The sequence below is a fragment of the Rhincodon typus genome, chromosome 10, assembly GCF_021869965.1.
Source record: "Rhincodon typus isolate 14 chromosome 10, sRhiTyp1.1, whole genome shotgun sequence".
NCBI lineage: Eukaryota > Metazoa > Chordata > Chondrichthyes > Orectolobiformes > Rhincodontidae > Rhincodon > Rhincodon typus.
This window is the reverse complement of record NC_063341.1, coordinates 37,713,831-37,733,797: the sequence shown is the minus strand read 5'-3', so window position 1 is coordinate 37,733,797 and position 19,967 is coordinate 37,713,831. Positions and strand designations below refer to the sequence as shown.

The following is a 19,967-nucleotide window of genomic DNA, read 5'->3' as shown; positions in this document are numbered from 1 at the left end:
TGGGATGCAATTGAGGATTAAGGATTCGGAGATAAGTAAACAAAGGAATTTTGGAGATAATAACCGTAATGTTCCAAATCTCCTTTGAACTGATTAGAGAATTGCAAATGTAATACACTTGTTCACAAAAGGATGTAAGGATAAGCCTGTCAACTACAGACCACTCAGTTTAACCTCAGAGGCAGTGAAGCTTTACAAAACAATAATCTGGGATATCTCGGAAAAGGTACATAAATTAGGGAAAGTTAATACAAATTTGTTGAAGGCAAATTATGTTTAACTAAACTGATTTAGTTTTTTGACAACTAAACAGCTGAGGTTAATGCAGGGGACATGGTGTATATGAACCTCCAAAAAGCATTCAATAATGTTTCAAAAAACAGGCATAGCAGCAAAAGTAAAGCTAACAGAAGAGATAATAGAAGCATCAATACTAAAATTGGAGAAAGTGAACATAAAGTAGAGATAAGTATTTGCCTGTAAGCAAAAAAAAAAGTTTTCCCAAGTTGGAGATCAGAACCTTAATTCTAAGGGAATTAAACCCCTTTAGGATTGAGGCAAAATATTCTGAGGCAAAATCCTGGGTGGGTTCGCTACATTTTTGGACGATGTTTTGTGACGCAAATCTCTCTTCAGCATAGTGAAAGCAATGTTGCCTGATCTTGAAGGCAATTCATCATTAAATAGCTGCAAACCCATTAGGTAGAAATCTAGAATCCTATATATTACTTTAATTATGATTAATAAACCTAACTTACAGCTATAGCTTGAATTGTAGCCAAGTAAAGCTTAGCAAGGTCATCAAGAGTGTTGGACAGACCCAATCCAGTTACCTACGAAAAAAAGAGGTATTGTATTAGATACCAAAGCCACAATTTGAAACACAATTTTTTTGAAATTTTTCATTTTTAATTGACATGTCAAAATTTTAAAATAGTTTTGATAGGGCCATCTGTATTCTTAGTGTTAATGTATACATAATCAACTTTGACCAGTTATCAGTAGAAACATTTAGTGAAAAGGGTGGTTTCTAAGTAATTAATTTCAATGTAAGATTATTTTTGCTTTATGTCACGTACAAAAAAAAAAGATGAAAACCTCAAAAGTGGCTTCAGGGGCTATGCAATTGCATCACTAGGCTTTATAAGGCTGAGCACAAATCCCAGCCGAATAATTAAGTAAATCTCAATTTCTTTTGTTGATAGTCATTCAGATAAGACAGTAAAAGCACATCTGTCAGGGATTTAATTTTATAATTAGATCTTATCAAGTATGTTATTTCTTCCTTTGAAAAAGAATGCAATAAAAGATTATACAAATGTAGAAATTTTAAAAGTAGGAAGACAGGTTGATAAAACTGTCTAAAAAACACAAATGGAAATCTGTTTTTTTTTAAATGGGGCCAGAAAATCAATCTGTTGCAGGGTTTCTTGCTGGTATTATCTCCAACAAATTTGTGACTTCAGTTGCACCGTCCTTGCAGCTGCCCAGCCAAAGTTAAGTCACGAAACTTTGTTTGGTTTGGTAATCATTATTTGCATGTTCAGTAGCATTGCTGTACAATATTAATGAGGCAGCAGTGGCTGATTCCTGTGCTGTAACTACAGGAAAAACATAGTCAACAATCAAGAATCACTATGTCAAATCGTAAATATCCTGCTGCTGAATCAAAATTGATGTGAATTTAACTAAATATGAATTTCAAATTTCTATATTTAATCTAAGCAGAAATCCTTTGTTTTCTCACTTTTAATTCCCTTTACTTATCTGTTTATTCTCTTCTCTGTAAAATGCTTTTAAACATTTTTTACACAGGTATTATATATTTAGATTCATAAAATTCCTTCAGTGTGGAAACAGGCCATTCGGCCCAACAAGTCCACACTGACTCTCCGAACAGCATCCCACCCAGACTCACCTCCTTACCCTATCATCCTGCATTCCCCATGGATAATCCATCTAACCTACGCATCCCTGAACACTATGGGCAATTTAGCATGCCCAATCCACCTAGCCTGCACATCTTTGGACTGTGGGAAATTATTGTTAGTTGATTTGAATTGATTTATTTATTTGTTGTCTGTCCCTTTACCTTAAATTTCTGCTCCGATGACACTGGCTTGGGTAAATTGTGGGACAGGAATCAAAGAGAGAATAGGTCCAGTTTCCACAATAGTGACTTAAACCAAGTGCAACAGTTTAAAGTTAGCATATTAATGTTGCAGCTAATTTACAACAGGATAGTCTGAATTTATTCACACTATGAATACTCAATGAACACATACTTTTGCTTCTGCCCAAGTCTGCAATTTTTCCTGTTAAACACATGCACTTAATGTTTGTGAATGGCATTGTTTGAATTGCTTAATCCTCGGAGGGAGAATAAAGCACTGGATTTCCCCATTTTCAGCATCCTGGGCATCAGCACTGACCAGAAACTGAATTGAAGAACCATATAATTGCTGTGATGACTAGAGATTTGGGTATTTTGTGGGAGTCATTTGTCTCTTAATTGCCCAACGCACTTCCATCACCTACAAGGGGAGGTGGTGGCACAGTGGTAATGTCACTGGATTAGTAATCCAGAACCTAAAGTTTGAATTCAATAAAAAGAATTAGAATCTAAGAAAAGATAGCTAATGGCAACCATCCTTACCTGGTTTGACCTGTGTGTGATTCTAGATCTACAGCAATGTCACTGATTCTCAAGTGGCCTCCTGGCAACAAATGCTGCCTAGTCAGCAATATCCACATCCCACAAACAAATATTTAAAAAAGGCAGATGTCTTGGAATACTCTCCGCTTACCTAGATGGTTGCATTTGCAACAATACTTAAAAAGCTCAAAGCAGTCTGTTTCATCAGCATCCAACCTATTGGCTTAATCATTGATTCCAATCACCACTAGCATTCTGTAGCTCCAATGTGTACTATGTGCAGATGAATTTCAGCAAGTTGCCTAGGCTTTGTTGGCAATACCTCCCAGACCTACACACCTCCACCACTCAGAAGGATAAGGCTAGCATGTGTAATTGAAAGTTATCCGCTCCATTGGGCATCTCAATACAATGAGCTGGCTGATGTTTAAGTTTGCATTTTGAAATCTTGTCATTTAGCTTAACTCAAATTGAACCAACAGTTAAAAAAATGCTTATATGAGAGCACTGATATGGTTTCACAATTGAGCAACTGCAAGTTTTAAAATAAATCTTGAACACACAATCCTTTCCCTTTCTGTCATCTGATGTACAGTTCTTTTGACACTGTTAGTCTTGGTTCATTTCTGAGCCCTCTGTCATGTGATCACCTGTTGCCCTTTTGTTTTCTTCTGTTTTTATATAACCTTACCCCATTTTCTCCAAATCAGACAACTGCTATTATGTTCTCTATTTCTTCATAGAACTACTTTTGCTTGATATGCTGCCTGAGCTTCCGGCATTACTGTAAAATGATACCTCGACAGGTAAATTTAAACAACTATGTTTAGCTTGCATTGCAGGTGAGTACTCATCTCAGTTGCCAGTGTAACATTCAGTGACATTATCCTTTGCTAATATTGTGTCTTCTGTTTGGGAGACTATGACATAAAATGGAGGAATGGGCAGCCTCCCCTTTCTCAACATATCAAGCACACGACAGAATGTTCATCATGAAAATTGGAGAAAAAAGGGAAATTAATCAGTTGAAAAAATCTAATCATATTCACTTACCTTCAATGCTCTTTGAAAATTTACATTTCTAACAGCATCAAGGAAGCAATGCCCTAATGAAAGAAGCAGGTTGCTCCTTCAGAATTCAAATTACATTTTAAAAATGAGGTCAGACTTTTTGGTCCAGCAGAAAACAAATGTTTTCAATAGCGAAACAGACAGCAACTGTAAGCCAAGTAAATGGGAGAAAGGGGCTCTTAAAGCAAAATATGTCAGCACACACTGACAAAGAAAAATTATTTCAACAAAAATCAATCACATTGGCAGTTTGAAATGAATGATACACATTTTTTTTTCATTTTGTCATTGTTCCAAACAAAAGCTATAAAAGGTTTCTCTGTAAAATTGAAATGTACCTACCATGCCCTTTAGGGTAGGATCTGCTAAGGGAGATCTGTTGCCATGGAAATCAGGCCAAACATGTAAATCAACAGTTAGCATGCCCACAGCATAACTCTTTTTAATAGACTCCAGGTGACTGTTTAAGTACATGTAGACATTTTTCCCACTGAAAGAAAACATTCTGAAATCAACCATTTTGTAACTAAAACATTCGTCAATTATAAGCCAAGAATAAAATTTAGGTGTTGTCATTTTGGGAAAAAAATAATGAAATATTTGAAGACTGAGCTAGTGTTTTAAACTGAACTTTTTTTTCTCTTTTTTTTCTTTTTCTTTATTTTTTCTCTTCAAAGCAATTGGGGCACAGGCAAGGGAAACATAAGCAAATATGCGCAAGGGTAAATTTTACTTTGTGAAACGTGTAGCCTTACATTTATTTTATTTCACCGTTCAAATATATTCCAAGACACAATACATGACACTGGCTCAAAAGAAAGGTTGCCTGCAGAAATTATAAAGTCATTGTCCAAATGATAATTCCTGTCAGTGGATTCTTTTTTGTTCAACATTGTCAGACTTAACAAAAACAGAGTTAAGAAAAAATCAGAGTTGACGTTTCGGGTCCGGGTCATTGGACCCGAAATGTTAACTCTGATTTTTTCTTCACAGATGCTGCCAGACATGCTGAGCTTTTCCAGCAACTTCTGTTTTTGTTCCTGAATTACAGTATCCACAGTTCTTTCGGTTTTTATTGTCAGAGTTAATTTCTTTTACAAATATCCCATTTTCAAACAAAACTCCCCATTCTCCAATGTTTACAGCATGTACTGGTTTGATTGGATATGGATTTTATACACCCAAGGAATAACAGGACATAAATCTTAATTCAATTTATTTCATATTTTGTAACAACAATTTATATGGTTGATCGGAGACAGATTATTGATCTCTGTGCTGGCAAGGGAAATGGGTTTGCTGTACATGAATCATATAAAGTTAACAAGGAGGTGCAGCAAGTGATTAGGAAGGCAAATGGAATATTCTTAATTATTGCAAGGGTAACGTAATATAAAACTACAGAAATTTGGTTAAGTTTGTACATTGGTGAAGCCACATCTGGAATGTTGTGTACAGTTTTGGTCTTCTTATTTAAGAAAGGCCGTAAATGCATTCACACCAGGTCAGAGAAGATTCACTTGACTAATACTGGGACTGGAGGGATATTTTTTGAGGAAAAGTTGGACAGCGTACATCTATTGGAAATTAGAAGAATGAGAGATGATATTATTGAAAGATATAATGTCCTGAGGGGACTTGACAGAGTGAATACTGAAAGGATGTTTCCTTTCATGGGAGAGATTAGAACAAGGGAACATAGTTTAAAAATAAGTGGTCTCCCATTTAAGATAAGGATGGTCTTTATTTTTCTGAGTATTGAGAGCCTTTGGACCTCCTACTTAGGCAGTGGAGGTAGCAGGTCATTGATCTTTTAAGGCAGAGGTAGATGGATTCTTGATCAACATGAAAGTCAAAGGTCATCAAAGGTAGTCAGGACTGTGGATTGGAGGACAATATAAGATGAGCCATTATCTTATTGAACAGTGGAATAGGCTTCACATGCTGAAAGACTGACTCCTGCTCCTAATTTGTACATTTGAAAATTGGGGCAGAAGAGGACAACAATGTAGTTTTGATGGGCAAGTTGAAAGTCAACCAGCATGTGAACTTGCACCTTGAAAATGTTTATCTCAAGCAATATTATTCATATATGTGGAGAATCTTTCAAATCCACACACTAAAAATCTAGGCAACAAAATGAATGTAAGACAAAAACCAAATCTGTTTGCATACGAGAAAATGATTATCTGCATTTTCAAAGCTTGGAAAGAAATTTAACATTCAGAAGGTTTAATTCACTCAACTAGTGCTACGTCAGAAACCCCACAGATCCAGATTAGAACTAAACTTAATTTATGTTTCAAGTTGTACCAATATTAACATTACTGTTGAAGCCCTGTTGTTTTTGCCAAATACTGACCTAGGTAGCTTATCACCCTTGGGCACACGAAAGTTTATACTAGTTTCTTTGTCGATCTTGTTAATAGATACTCATTTAAGTGCCGATATTTCTTGACAATTGCATGAAGATATGTCAGGAGCTTTAAATGTGAAATAAACAATAGTGATCAGAGGAAGTGTGGAATTTCATGATACGCCCTTCATGCAGGTGTCACTTTGTATGTGAAAATTAAAAGTTGGAGGCAACAAATTGTCATTTACATACATTAAGTACAGCATATCAATGAAAATCAAACCACATTTGGAAATACATTTGTCTATTAATTCTTACTTGTAAGCCTAACTGGTAAGAAAAGTTCAATGGCACTACTTGTGTTTTGGGCAACAAACAAATGCTATTTCGACAGCTTATCCACAATCACATTAAATTTTCAACCTAGAACACTGACTTGAATTTAGGAGCTGCATCTTTTACAAGCATATACCCTTACAGCAAGGACATACACTGAACAATAGAGATATATATGATGAATTATGACGAATAGAATCATCCATTCATGAAATTCATTACCAGCCATTTTACTTCATTTTCACTTTCATTAAAGCCATATTTTACTAAAACTGCTCCACCCACTAATTGTGAGGAGAAATACAGCTGTGTAAGATTAACACATAGTCCTGTCAATATGCTAGGTATTTTAAAACTATTGTAAAATATATCAGGCAGAGGAAATCTTCATGAACAAACCAGTTATATAAGAACCAAAATGATAATTAAAAAATGCCAGATCTGTGCAGAACAAAACAAAAGTTAACATTTCAAGTTGGTGACATTTTAACAGAAATTGAAAATGTTGCAGATGTAACATGCAGTTAGGAACAAGGAAAGAGAGGACAAAACAAGGAAAGATTAGATGTGTGATTGGATGGAAGATGGGAGTAATCAAATAACAATAGGGATGATAACGCAAGACCCTCAAGATTGTAGAAATAGGACAAGTAAGGAAACAAAAAGAAGAGAATAGAGGAGTTGCACATTGCAACAGCAGAACCATTGCCACTACATCCTGTCTGAAAAAATGGGTACAGTGGCTGTGATCTGCAATTCCTGAACTCAACGCTGAGTCTGGAAAGCCATGATGTGTCAAATCAAAGATGAGATCTTGTTCCTCAAGCATCGGTTAATCTTCAACAGAATAGCATGGGAAACCAAGGGCAATGATGTTAGAGTGGATGTGAGGTCGAGAATTAAAATGACAGAGAACCATAAATTCAGAGTCATGCCTGTAAACTGTACTAAGATGTTCCACAAAGCAATTGACCAGTCCGACTTAGGTCTTTCCAATGTAGAGAGGACTACAGTGTAAGCAGTGAATGCAACGTGCCAAATTGAAAAAGTACAGGTAAATCAATGTTCCAAGACTATATGGGGCCTTAGGTTTCAATATGGTGGCAGATGTCATAGCGGGAATAATATCCACGATAGCCATGGTGAGTTTTCTCATGCGATTCTCTGCTCTTCAGCTTATTTAGTACACAAGTGAATTTTTTGGTGGTGAATGGCAAAACATGTGTGGATGGCAGGCAAAACTTCTTGCCCCACTTGCACCTTCCAAGTTCTGACGATTTTGATGCCATGCTTAAAGGCCACCTGGGCAATCCTTCACTTGCTGCAAGCCAGGAAATCCAGAACAGACACCATAATCCCTGGCCCCTGCAGATGTTTGCCAAGCCTCCTGAAAAGGCTCCATGATTTAATCATACTTTACTGAGCACTCTACTTCAAGTCATTTGGGCACTCTAAAGACTCCCATCAGACTTGGGCAGTCTGAGCTCACATCACACAGGAGGTCAGTGACGCTAGTAGGCACCAATTCAGAAGAACAATTTTTTGCACTCTACAAGGGTCAGTGCCACCATCTTCTCATTGTAACCTTGTACTCTGATTCACAACTCAGTTTAAAGTATGCCACTGCACAGCAACTTCATAGAGGCATGCCCATCTCAAGTAAGCATGTTTAACTCAAGTGAGATTGTTTGCTTCTTATAAGCATGCCCATCTCACGCATGATGTGCACGGAAGGGCTCACATCAACCTTCTGCTGACAATCTTTGAATGCCTCACACTGGAAATACCCTGGAAATGGAAATAATTTCTATTTGCTAACTGGGAAGGGCTCACTTCCTGGCAGGGTTATCCATGTTCATCAAGTGCTTTTACTCACATTCTTATGACACTAAACCCTTCTCTTTCTCTCATGTAAACAAACTGGAGAACAACAGGAAGGAGAAAGCACATTCTGTTGGAGGCCTTCCTGAACTTCACATCCTCAGTGAATTTGTGGACAATGTAGTCCAACTGGCAGGTGAAGACCTTAACTAGTCCTGCATTGAGGAGTAGCTCTGGTTGCCAACTAACCATCCTTGTATGTACTGGAGTTGGTTGGAGGGGAGAGGGGAATGAAAGAAGCAGGCACCATTGAGTGTCACAAAATGTAAGCATCTGTCAGCTGCTTGGATAATGTGCATAGACTGGCATTATCTGGCTGCTATGATCATGAAGTGGAAACCTTTCCTATTCATAAAGACTAATCGGGAACTTTGATGGCTCCGAGAATACATCTATTGCACCCTGTACCTGCAAAAACCCTGCACTGGTAGCAAATCTGACTGCCTTGGTTGACTGACTCTCTGTATCCAATGGGAAATCAACAAATTGGTGAGCTTTAGCAAACAAAGCATCAGTGACCTTCAAATATGTTTATGAGTGAATGTCTTTGAGATTCTGCAGTGACATCAGTGACTGCCTGAAATTGAGGGTCACTGTCAACTTCAAGGCAAATGGACCAGGATTGCCTCCTTGTCCATGAGGACAATGGTGTTTGTCCAACAGCTGGCAAATGTAAGAGATAACTTCCTGGAGCATGCTGATGCATCATCAATACTGTCAGTTTGCAACATGCAGATACCTACATCGAAACCTGCCGACTTGACTTCAGGCCAATGCTGGCAGCCTATGTGGGCCCTCTTGCTTGGTTTGTTGTGTTTCTGTAGGCAGCTCTGCAGCAGGTGCGAGCTCTTGCTCTTCCTGTTACCACTGGAGCAGCCAATGCCTGTGGTTTCTTCTGAGAAGCAAGATAACCAGAAGAATGACAGTGTGGAACTATGTTACCTTGCGTTTGCTAACAGGAGACCTGTGGAGACAATAATGTAATGAAATAGTGTTGTTTCTCAGATCTTCATGCTGCCAGCCTGCCCTGTCATGCTGAGGAGAGTCCATCACTTCGCAATATTTCTTCCCTGACATCCTCTCCAACTATCCATGAAAAGCTGCATGCTGTAATGCTTTAAAGGACAGCTCCTTATGAGCAGCATGACATGTGCGCGGTAGCAAGAGCGCATTGTCTGGTCTAATGAAAGCATGGCCAGTGCACCTTCACATACACAGTAGTCAGGTTGCCTTCAGGGAACTTAAAGTAGAACCTTTCTTGTATGAACTTGGCATGACGGCACTACCAGCAAAACGTCCCACCATTTAAACCCTAACTCATACCGCCCTTCCACTTTTGAGGCAGTGACATCCTCCTGGGATTCCGGAATGAGCAATGCTTGTGATGGTTGCGCTGTGCCAAATGGGCAGATTTTAGATTTCATTCGCCTCCCTTTTACTGTATTGCTTACTGCATATCTGGGAGACCATGAGGTAGCTATCAGGAGAAAATGTACTTTGGATCCATTACTTCATTACTTTTTTCTTCTTTATTCTTTCATGGGGTGTCCATCCCTGGCAAGGCTGCCATTTGTTGTCTATCCCTAATTGCCTTTGAACTGAGTGGCTTGCTAGGCCATATCAGAAGCCAGTTAAAAGTCAAGCACGTTACTGAGATTCTGGAGTCACATGTAGCCAGACCAGGTAAGGGTGACAGATATCCTTACCTGAAGGACAGTAGTGAAGCAGACAGGATTTTACAACAATTGAGTACAATTCCATAGTCACAATCCAGAATTATGAATGAAATTGAATGAATTGATTGAACTAAACTGAATTCAAATTCTACCATCTGCTATGTTGTTGGTATGTTGCATTGTAAAAATTGGATACAGTTGCATCTGAATGTCCAACCACTGCACTCCAGATAAATTGGGGTCCCCTCAGTTGGACAAACATGGAAGGAGCAATTCCACGCACCTATATAAAAACTCTCCCATCTTGTCTGCAGCCATTTCTACTTCAACAGAGTGTTGTGCAGTAAGTTTGTCACATTTTCAGGAAGGTGAGATTCAATTTATTCTTTGGGACATCCAAATAGCAACTCCCTTCCTAACCGGTGACCCATCATCATCTCCCTCCATCCTGTTTCAATCTTGTTGCTTTGTTATCACTCATCCCTGTTACTCTTCATTCTCCCTTCCTCGGTGCATTGGCAATCATTTTCACCATTGCAATCCCCGATCAATCCCAAAAACCATGAGACATCAAGGGCTCATACTCCTGCCGAACCTTACATCTCCCTGATTGCTGTTGATGTTCCTTGAGACCAATAGGAGGCCATAGGCTCCCGGTCATGATCTTTCAAATCCCCAACTATAACTTGCAGCTGTCCCTCATCCCTGTGACTATTCCTCCTCCTGCTTCAAGTGCAGTGGTGCAGAGAGTCCAGGCACACGTGAAGAATTTGACTGCTAATGCCCTTCTCACAACCAGCCAAGCGACGTCTTGGTGCTTGTTGGAAAGTTCTGGTGATGAGATACTCTTCCAGATGACTTTGACTGCTCACAGAACAACCCAACAGGAGCCACCCTCTCTTTTTCCTGCAAGGTCTCAAGGATGCTATGTGCTGACCACTGGCTGATGGACTTGTGATCGAAGGTGTTTTTCTTCGTAAGAAGGACAGGTGAAATGGAATGGTCCAACTACTTGGGAGTTTTCTGTGGCAATGAGACCAGACCGATTCTTCGCAACACTGAGGACAGGTAAATTCTCAGTACATAGTGACACTTGGATTTTGCATACTGAGTGTACACACAGCTTGATGCAGTGACACACAAAGGTGACTGTCGATATAATATGGAGTTGGAGGAGCACAGCAGGTCAGATAGCATCTGAGGAGCAGGAAGGTCGACGTCTCAGGTCCGGACCCTTCATCAGGACTGGGGAATGGGAAGAGAGCTCAGAAGTAAATAGAGGGATTGGGGTGGGACTGGGTTAAGGTAGGTGGGATGGTGATAGGTGGTTGCAGGAAGGGGGTTGTAGAGATTGCTCAGTGGGAAGGCTGGAGTGGATAGGTGAGAAAGAAAATGGACAGGTTGTGTATGTCAAGGAGGTGGGGAACATCGACTTTCCTGCTCCTCAGATGCTGTCTGACCTGCCATGCTCCTCCACCTCCACATTTTATCAACTCTGACTTCCAGCATCTGCAGTCCCAACTATCTCCTAGTCATACAAAGGTGACTATCAGGATGACTGCAGTATTGGGTACATTCTTCTCCCCTTTATCCAGAGCTTTGTACAGAGCTTATCTCTCCCAAACCACTCCATCTTAGACCTCCAGATGAAGTGGAAGATAACTCAGGCGACTGCAAGGCACAGGTTCTGGGAATGGGCGAGACTTGCACCACTTACAACAACAGAAAGAGTACCTCACACCTGATGACCAGGTTTTTACCCTAAATGGAGAGGGAGTAGTGCTCTCAAATACCCAGTTTCTGCCTCATCTTGGCGATACACTCCTCCCAAGTTTTTGCGCTTGCTCTGTCCCCTCCGAACCATATTTCCAGCACCTTCAGGTAATCTGTCCTGATAGAAAAGGGGATAAAGGATCGGTCAGCCCAGTTCCCAAAGAACATGGCTTTGCTCTTGTCTTGATTTACCTTGGCTCTCGAGGCCATTTTGAACTGGTCGCAGTTGCTCATGAGTCTGCATGCTGGCAGAGAATCCGAGCAGGAAATGGTGACATTATCCATGTACAGGGAGGCTTTGACCTTTGGCCTTCTCTTTGCCATGTATCAGTTGAGCTCAGAGATGGTCCAGGGAGGTACCAAGTCTAAGCACATGCTGGTAAGACTGTACTTGGAAAAGTGACAGTGTGAGTGATGGTAAACATCATTTAATGATGGATGAAGAAGTGCTAGTCAGGTACACACCTGCCTTTTACTTTTAGGTTTCATCAGATTGTTTGATTAGGTAGGAGTTGGAATAGAAATAGAATATAAACTTACTGCCACATGTCCTTTTACACAAAATATACAGTGAAAAGTTTTATAAGTCGACCCACCACAGCACCTAGATCAATGACAGAAGTCATACATCATAATATTTAAAAAAGTAAAATTAAGATAAAGTTCGTCACAGTTCAGTTAACAGCTCCTGGGCTTGGGGAAAAATTAATTGGAAAGGTGAATTTAACTCCAGAGAGTAGTAATTATAATACAATGCAAATGCTTCAATCTCATCACCTGCTGGCAAAATAATCAACCTGCCATCTGAAGGAGAAGAAATGAATTGCTGAAGTTTTTCTCAACAGCGAGAATCTGATACATTGCTCTCACTTGATTAATCTCACCCTCCCACCATTCTTTTTGTCGTGATGGGGAGTGGAAAATCCCAGCAAACATTATATTTCTGAGAGGGAAGGGGAAGTATCAGGGCTGAAGTGTGAGAAACAAGACATTCAATGTTTAGGGTCATGTTATTGATTGTCAACCGCTGTGGAGAGGAACCCTGCTTTCAGGAAGAAAAGCAAAATGTCAGAAGTAATCTGAAAAGTGACTTCATAAGAATAGATGCATCAGAGACGGAGAAACAGGCAGAATGGTATACAGTTTCTTACAGAAAGGAGGACAGAATTGTAGTCAAGGTAATAGTGAGAGTGAGTGGCTTACAGTACATGTTATGGTAAACCTACCTTCATAATGAGACAGAGAAGTCAGGACAGAGTTGGACATGGACACATAGAAGGTTAGAGAATGATAGAAATGTGAAGCACAATCGAAAAAAATTTACTTTTGGGCTGAAAACTAAGTGACACCAGTAAAATCATCAATGCACCAAAAAGGAATTGAGGGAAAGGAACTGAGAGGGACTGGATCAAAAACACTCTATGCATCTCCCAAAAGGCCCAGCCAGGACCCATAAAAAGGTGTTGCTACGGAAACATTTATTTTGAGGAACTTAGAAGACTCCAAGAAGATGTTTTATGTAAAAATGAATTCAGCAGGCAGGAGAGGGTAGCGGTGGAGGCCTTCCTGAAGGGGAATATAAGTGTAGAATAATTGAACGTCCGTGGTGAGAAGTAAACATTTCGGGCCAGGAGACTGGAAATTGTTAAAGTGGCGGAGGGTATTGGAAGAATTGCAGATGTAGGTCAGAACATGTTTATGTGCTAAATTTGCAATAGCATGATCTCAGCCTATTCATTATTAATTTGGATACTAAGGTTCCATTGTAGGAAAGTGCTCTCCCGACAAAAAGCCTTACCCAGTGGTTGTTCATATTGGAAAATATTAAAATTAATTTCCTGATTTATAACATGTTCAAAACGCTTACCCTTTAATGTGCATCTCTATCATTTTAAAATGTTTACATTTAAGGCTGGAAATTATGTTGCAAATATCAGTGAACAGACACTTAAAATGTTCAGATAATATTTTCCTAGACAGAGAGGAATGTCATATGAACACATTAAGTATTTGTACACTAATATTGCCAACAGTAATTTCTGGGCTTTGTGTGATGTGCTCTTGATTAATTTATTTCTTTGAATGGGCCCGAATTAGGTTTTATAATACATGATAACCATCGTTGTGGATAGCTCTTTCATACAGTACAGCTTTGAAAGCAGACAGGTAGTGTCTCAACTTCAGAATCATACCTTGATATGCTGATGAAAATATTTAATTACTAAGAAAAAAATTTGCTTCAGAGAAACATGCCTGTGTACAGTAAGCACCATAAAAAAAACTACTTCAAAGAACAGTTATACTTGCAATCTTTACGAATGAAACTGACACTGATTAAGTCACCTCCAAGCTAATAGAAACAGACATACCTAGCTTTGGCTTTGGACTCCAGCTCTGCACATGCAGCATGGCCTTTAATCACATGATCTATCTAAAACAAAGAAACACATTATATCAGGCTTAGTCTTCAGCATGAGAGGTTTGTAAAGTTAAAATATGTGTACACACTTCTAAAATGTCAATCTTACATTCATTTTTGTTTCAGTGTAAAATTGTTGGATGGTACCAGAAATACAGACTTGGCAATGGATGGAGAATTCTGTGTTATTAATAACAATATCTAAAATTTGCTTATAAGAAATGGGTTCAAATTTAAATATATGTCGAACAAATCCAAATCTTTCTGGAAGATAAATGGATAAAATTTAGAAACTTCCAACAATTTCTATAAAATAAATAAATAACTGAATAGGGTATGGAACTGAAAATGACATTTTCTTTTCAAATCAGGGTAATAATGAAGTGTGCAAGATGCAAAATGAACATATTGGATTTGAATTCTGTAGAATTTATTAAAATAGCCAATCTATGTGTTCACTTGTTTGAGTTGAGACAATAATGATTTACATTGCTTCAGAAATGATAAATAATTTTAGGCTGAATTTTACATTCTTTTTGGCTCAGCCTGAGTGGCATGATATTATTTGGAAGAATTTCCATCACAGTGCCAAGCTGATTTTCTTGCCATATCTTACCAAACTCACCACGTTAACTACCTGTCTCACCGTTAGTGTCCAATTCCAGCCTTATGTTACCATGAGGCATTCCCAGAACAACTTGTCACACAGCAGATATCTGCCAGAAATCTGACATCCCTTCCAGCTGCGATATCTGTAAAAGGCCATTGTGCATCTGGACAGGTACTGGTATTCGAAGCTGCCCTGTTCATTCATGGACAGAACTTGAAGAAACTGGAGACGGGGAAGATGGAACGGCGATTTTCTGACAGAGACCTGAAGGCCCTGGTCGAGGTGGTGATGAAGACCACCACAGGGGGCCACAACATCATACCCTGGCAGACTGATCTGAGTCACCACCCAGGGTGGGTGTGGTCCAAAGGAACTGAACGACCTTCTTCACCGTGCCAGGATAAATCTGCACTTTGTCTCTATTTTCTCACACTCATTCTATTCCGGCTACTGTACTCACCTCCCACCAAGTCTCACGCTCTGCCACGTATAACATGTTCCCTCACCCACAGTCAATCACCCCTCTGCCCTCTCCCTCCTTTGCTTACTTGCATCAGGATTAACATCCATGCCACCCACTTTCATCTCACTCAATCCCTTTCTTTCTCTTATTTTAGGGAAAGGACACTCATAACATGCAGAGAGAGCCCATATGTGTGTAGGGTGCTGGACATTAGGTTCCTCACTCCTGTACAGGGAGAGAATTCTGCCCCTCACAGGAGAAGCCCGAGACTGCTCCTGCAGTGATCTCGAAACATCAATGTTCCATCAACCAAGTAGGTACCATTATTCATTCAACAGCAACATTCTCATTAAACCTGCTATGAGTTTCATTCCTTGTGCACTATATTCCAAGAATTGGCTGTGCACCTTCTCTCTTTTCTGTGTTGCAGGTACTGCCACCTCCTCAGTGTAATGCACAGCTCCCTCAGAAGCTATTCACTCAACTTCTAAGGATGACAGTACTAAGGCCTCAGAGGAAACATCAGTAAGGCTGTCCTTAGCATCCCTCACCAGCTCAGAAAGTGACCCATTTTGGGGAATGTCGGATAAGAGTGCAGCCATGCATATGAATGTCTGGCTGCATCCATGGATAGGTTGGTGGCTGCTGTGGAGAGCCAGGTCCAGCATACTTAGGGACACACCTGTGCTCTATCGACTCAGCCACTGGTCTTCAAGACTGAGGCATGGCAAAAGGATGATAGAGAACCTGGCATGCACTCAGGTGTCCTTTCCTCATGGAACAACAGCGCAATGGCCAGGATGCACCCAGCTGGAGAGGAACAACATGCAGCCCCAGCAGAAATCTCCAATCAGGACACTCCTGAAGTGCTTGGGCCTTCCTCCTTCACTCAGCTGTCCTCCTCAGACCCTTGGAAATTCACAAGGTCAATTTGCTTCTATCAAAATGATCCTTACATTGTTACAGTATGAGGCATCACTTCATTGCCACAGATGATCCTCTGGAAATGAATACCAGTGCTGAGGACCTGCTGCATTATCTGGAAGCAAGCATACGAGGCATGTACAGGGCAATGAGGGCTGCTGACACCTTTGGCCTTTCTCCTACAACAATCCAATTAATTTGTGGCCTCTGTGTCCAGAAATGTTGGTGTTAATGATTTGGTCAGTGATGCCTTGGACAGCGAGGTACATAGCAAACAAGGAGGAATTGCATTAGGATGGCCAGGGTCAGGAACCCCACACCTCTGTGTCCTGTATAGTCCATGGGTTTGTGTGTAATATTCTTTCTCTTTAAAAGTTCTAACATCTGTGGATCCTACAGATCTGTCCTTCACAGGTCAAGTTACATACCTTGCCCATTCCAAGTATTGTCACAGCCATTTTCCTTCCGATTGTGGACTTGTGGTTTCCAACATATGGAAGACAACAGAAGGTGCTCCCTAGCCATTGGCCTGTAGCCTCCACTTCAACGTGTCAGTGAGCCACCAAATAACTAAATTTCATTCCTGGTAACTCTTCCTGTAAACCTCTATGGTTCACACTTGCCCAGGTACCCACCCAATCCATCTAAATAAGGATGTACCTGCCCAACCTTTCCACCCAGCCTTGGCATAAGAGCTGACTATGACAAATATAGTCGTTTACTACTGCCTCCCTTGAAGCCAGTTGCTTCTGAGCATAGATGAACCTTCATCCAATCCATGCTTTTCCATACACCAGCCCCCTTGCGGATACTGCTGCTCCCCTCACAACTGTCAATCCCTTACCCCAAGCCAGTCCCTAGTCCTGAAGAATAATTTGCTAAGACTCCTACCCATGGTAGTGGCCAACCTTATGCCCTTCCCAAAACCATTTTCCTCTTAGTTTCATTGGCAATCCAGAGATGCCCTTCACTGTTAACATATTGACAAAGCAGTAACAAGACAATGCCTCTCACGGCACATAGCTGGCACAACTGACACTTCCTTGCACTTTCCTATGCCAATTGCTGTTTTAGCACTAGCCCACACAGCTTACTGTCCTTAGCCAAATCCCAATTTACAACTCTCAAAGTAAATGCTACTCTTTCCCCAATGCCCATTGTCTCCCAGCATCTCCTCATTGTTCAATGTGGGACCGTCACATAACGGGAAGCCTTAAAATAGTTCAAAATATTCACCTTAATTCACTAACATTAAAAGTGAACAAAAATCAAATAAACAGAAGCTGCTTTTGTATCTCAAAACAGAAACAAACTGCTTCCTTGTCGAGCTCCAATAATTTTACAGTCAATAACTGATCACTGCACCCAACTCTCAGCCACTGGAAACAAGTGTCAATTAAATCTGATGAAAAGTCATACCGGACTCAAAATGTTTACTCTGTTTCTCTCTCCACAGATGCTGCTAGAATTGCTGGGTTTCTCCAGCATTCTCTGTGTTTGTGTCAATTAAATCCTGACACTCTAATGGTCTATTATGCAGAAGGTGATATTTCTCTTGCTCAATGCCTGTGGAATGCTTTACCCCATAAAGAGGTTGAGGCCAAAATTTGAATATTTTCAAGAAGGAGTTAGATATAGTTCTTATGACTAAATGAATGAAAGGGTATGGGGAGAAAGTGAGAACAGGGTACTTAGATAATCGGCCATGACCATCTAGAATGGCGGAGAACCAAGCAACAAGCTGGAGACGCTCAGTACCTGCTCAGGCTTTCACATCGATAATTTTTGGCAACAAGTTTTTATCTGGCAGATGGATGAGTCAGAGACTGCTTACTATTGAGGCAAGATTAAGTCATAATGGGTGAAATAATGAGGAATGATCCATGTTAATAGGGTTCTCGCCTTCCAGTAGCAAGAATCTTCTCTAGATGGGCAGGACTTGCTTGGAAAATGCGACTTTTAGTCTTGACATCGAAAAGCGCCTTGCTGGATGTCTCCAAATTTTCAGAAATTTCTCACCATATCCATGTCATATAGGACCTGTGGCGATTCAGTCCATGGTCTTTCTTGCTGATTTAGATGGAAGAAGGGCAGGGAGTTCTTTTAATTTCCTGACAGTATTGCTTCATGGATTAACATAAAATGTGAATATGACACCAGGATATTACTCCCATCCCTAAGTCAGAAGGTTGTGAGCTCAAGACCAATGCAGAATGCTGGACTGTCAAAAATACCTTCTTTGGATAGAAAATTAAACTACAGTGCTGCCTATCAATTGAGATGGATTTTAAAGATCACTTGATATTACTTGGAAGTTAGGGAGTTATCTTGATCAACATTTCTTCTTTAACCAATGCTTTATAAGCAGTTTGGGTATTTATCTCACTTGATGTTTATGTAGCCTTATTCAGACAAAATGGTTGCCACATTTGTCTTTTTTTAGTGTGGTAATACAACCCAAGAAAGCATTATCAAATTAAATTTGACAGTAAACCACATATAGTTTTTATAAGCATCTTAAAGGAAAAGAATGGTACAGAGGCAATTGGGAAAAGTGCAAGAGAACAAGTCCAGGCAACCAAAAACATGGCCATCACTGGTTGAGTAGCTAACGTAGCAATATTTCAAACTAATTAAAATGCAAACTTTTCTTTAACCATTTTTAAATGGTTAAATGTCATACAATATGTATAAACTCTGTAGTTCAGCTAAATATTTCAAACAATTACTTCAAAATACGAATTTATTTGTTTCAAACATCTCCTAGATGTGTATAAGAGGTAAGATATGCATTGCAATTAAAATATCATTGAAGAGGCAAAGGTGAAAGCTGTGATTTGGATAGTGTTGTTCTCATTTTGTTTGGATCATTTATCAAATTAAATGCATGCAGGTAGACAAGAGCAATACCAAAAACGATGCCAGCGTTTTCCCATGTTATGCAAGGAAGTTCCAAAAGATTAAAAGGTTCAATTTTCCATGTTGCCCCATAAATCTGAGAATTTTGCTGAATGCTCTAGTTTATGTTTCTGCTATACTCTGCCTTGATTTCTTCCACTCTTGCCACCAAAGGAAAAAGTAATGAAAAACACAAGCAATAGACAACATGCTGTTCTCAAGTTGAGTATGCACAGTCATTCCAACCTGATGTCCTGTGTTCTTGATTCTCCCCTGCAATGTAACTTCTAGTGAAGTCAGTTTCACAAAATAAATACAACATACTGCACCCTCGGTGGTTTCCCAAAATAAAGAATTTGACATTTTCTCACCAGACCTACTGATCACAATAATTTAGTGCTTTCTCACCAATTTCCCTGTAGCACTCTGTCCACCTTCATTTAGCCAAAAGTTAGGTACCATAGCTGAGTAATATGGTCCCCAAACACCTGGTACAAATATCGGGTCTTTACTGATCTAGAGACAAAAAGTAAACAATTAAAAATAAGTTACATTATCAAAAGGGTATCAATTAGTAGGATCACATTATGAAAACCTCAAAGTAACAACAACTGTTTAATATTTAAGCTATTATTTGAGGTATGAAATGAAAATAATCTAATTTAACACATTGCTGATACCATATTAGTTCTCATTTAAATTGTAGGATTTAATTGAGAAAAGTTACTTCCAAAAGGAATAACTTGGTTAATAATGTGATTATTTTGTGCCAAATGTTTGAATAGAATTTTGTTTTGTTTCCTTACAGTCTCACTAAACATTACACAAACAATATGAAGTACGCTTAAACTCAAATCCAATGTTAAATCCAGTGTTATTCAAATATCATCCTGACAAGCTTATC

The 19,967-nt window shown here is 39.6% G+C and overlaps 1 protein-coding gene across 2 annotated transcripts in view; it reads right to left on the bottom strand.

Moving 5' to 3' along the window:
• fggy (FGGY carbohydrate kinase domain containing) overlaps nt 1-19,967 on the bottom strand; it is a 310,186-nt gene that overhangs the window by 69,502 nt on the left and 220,717 nt on the right. For both annotated transcript variants that reach the window (XM_048601899.1, XM_048601900.1), the window contains 4 exons: nt 19,472-19,579; nt 14,119-14,180; nt 4,070-4,217; nt 759-833 (listed from right to left, as the gene is read on the bottom strand). In XM_048601899.1, the coding sequence (XP_048457856.1) occupies nt 759-833; nt 4,070-4,217; nt 14,119-14,180; nt 19,472-19,579 (393 nt within the window). The remainder of the gene's footprint in view (nt 1-758; nt 834-4,069; nt 4,218-14,118; nt 14,181-19,471; nt 19,580-19,967) is intronic.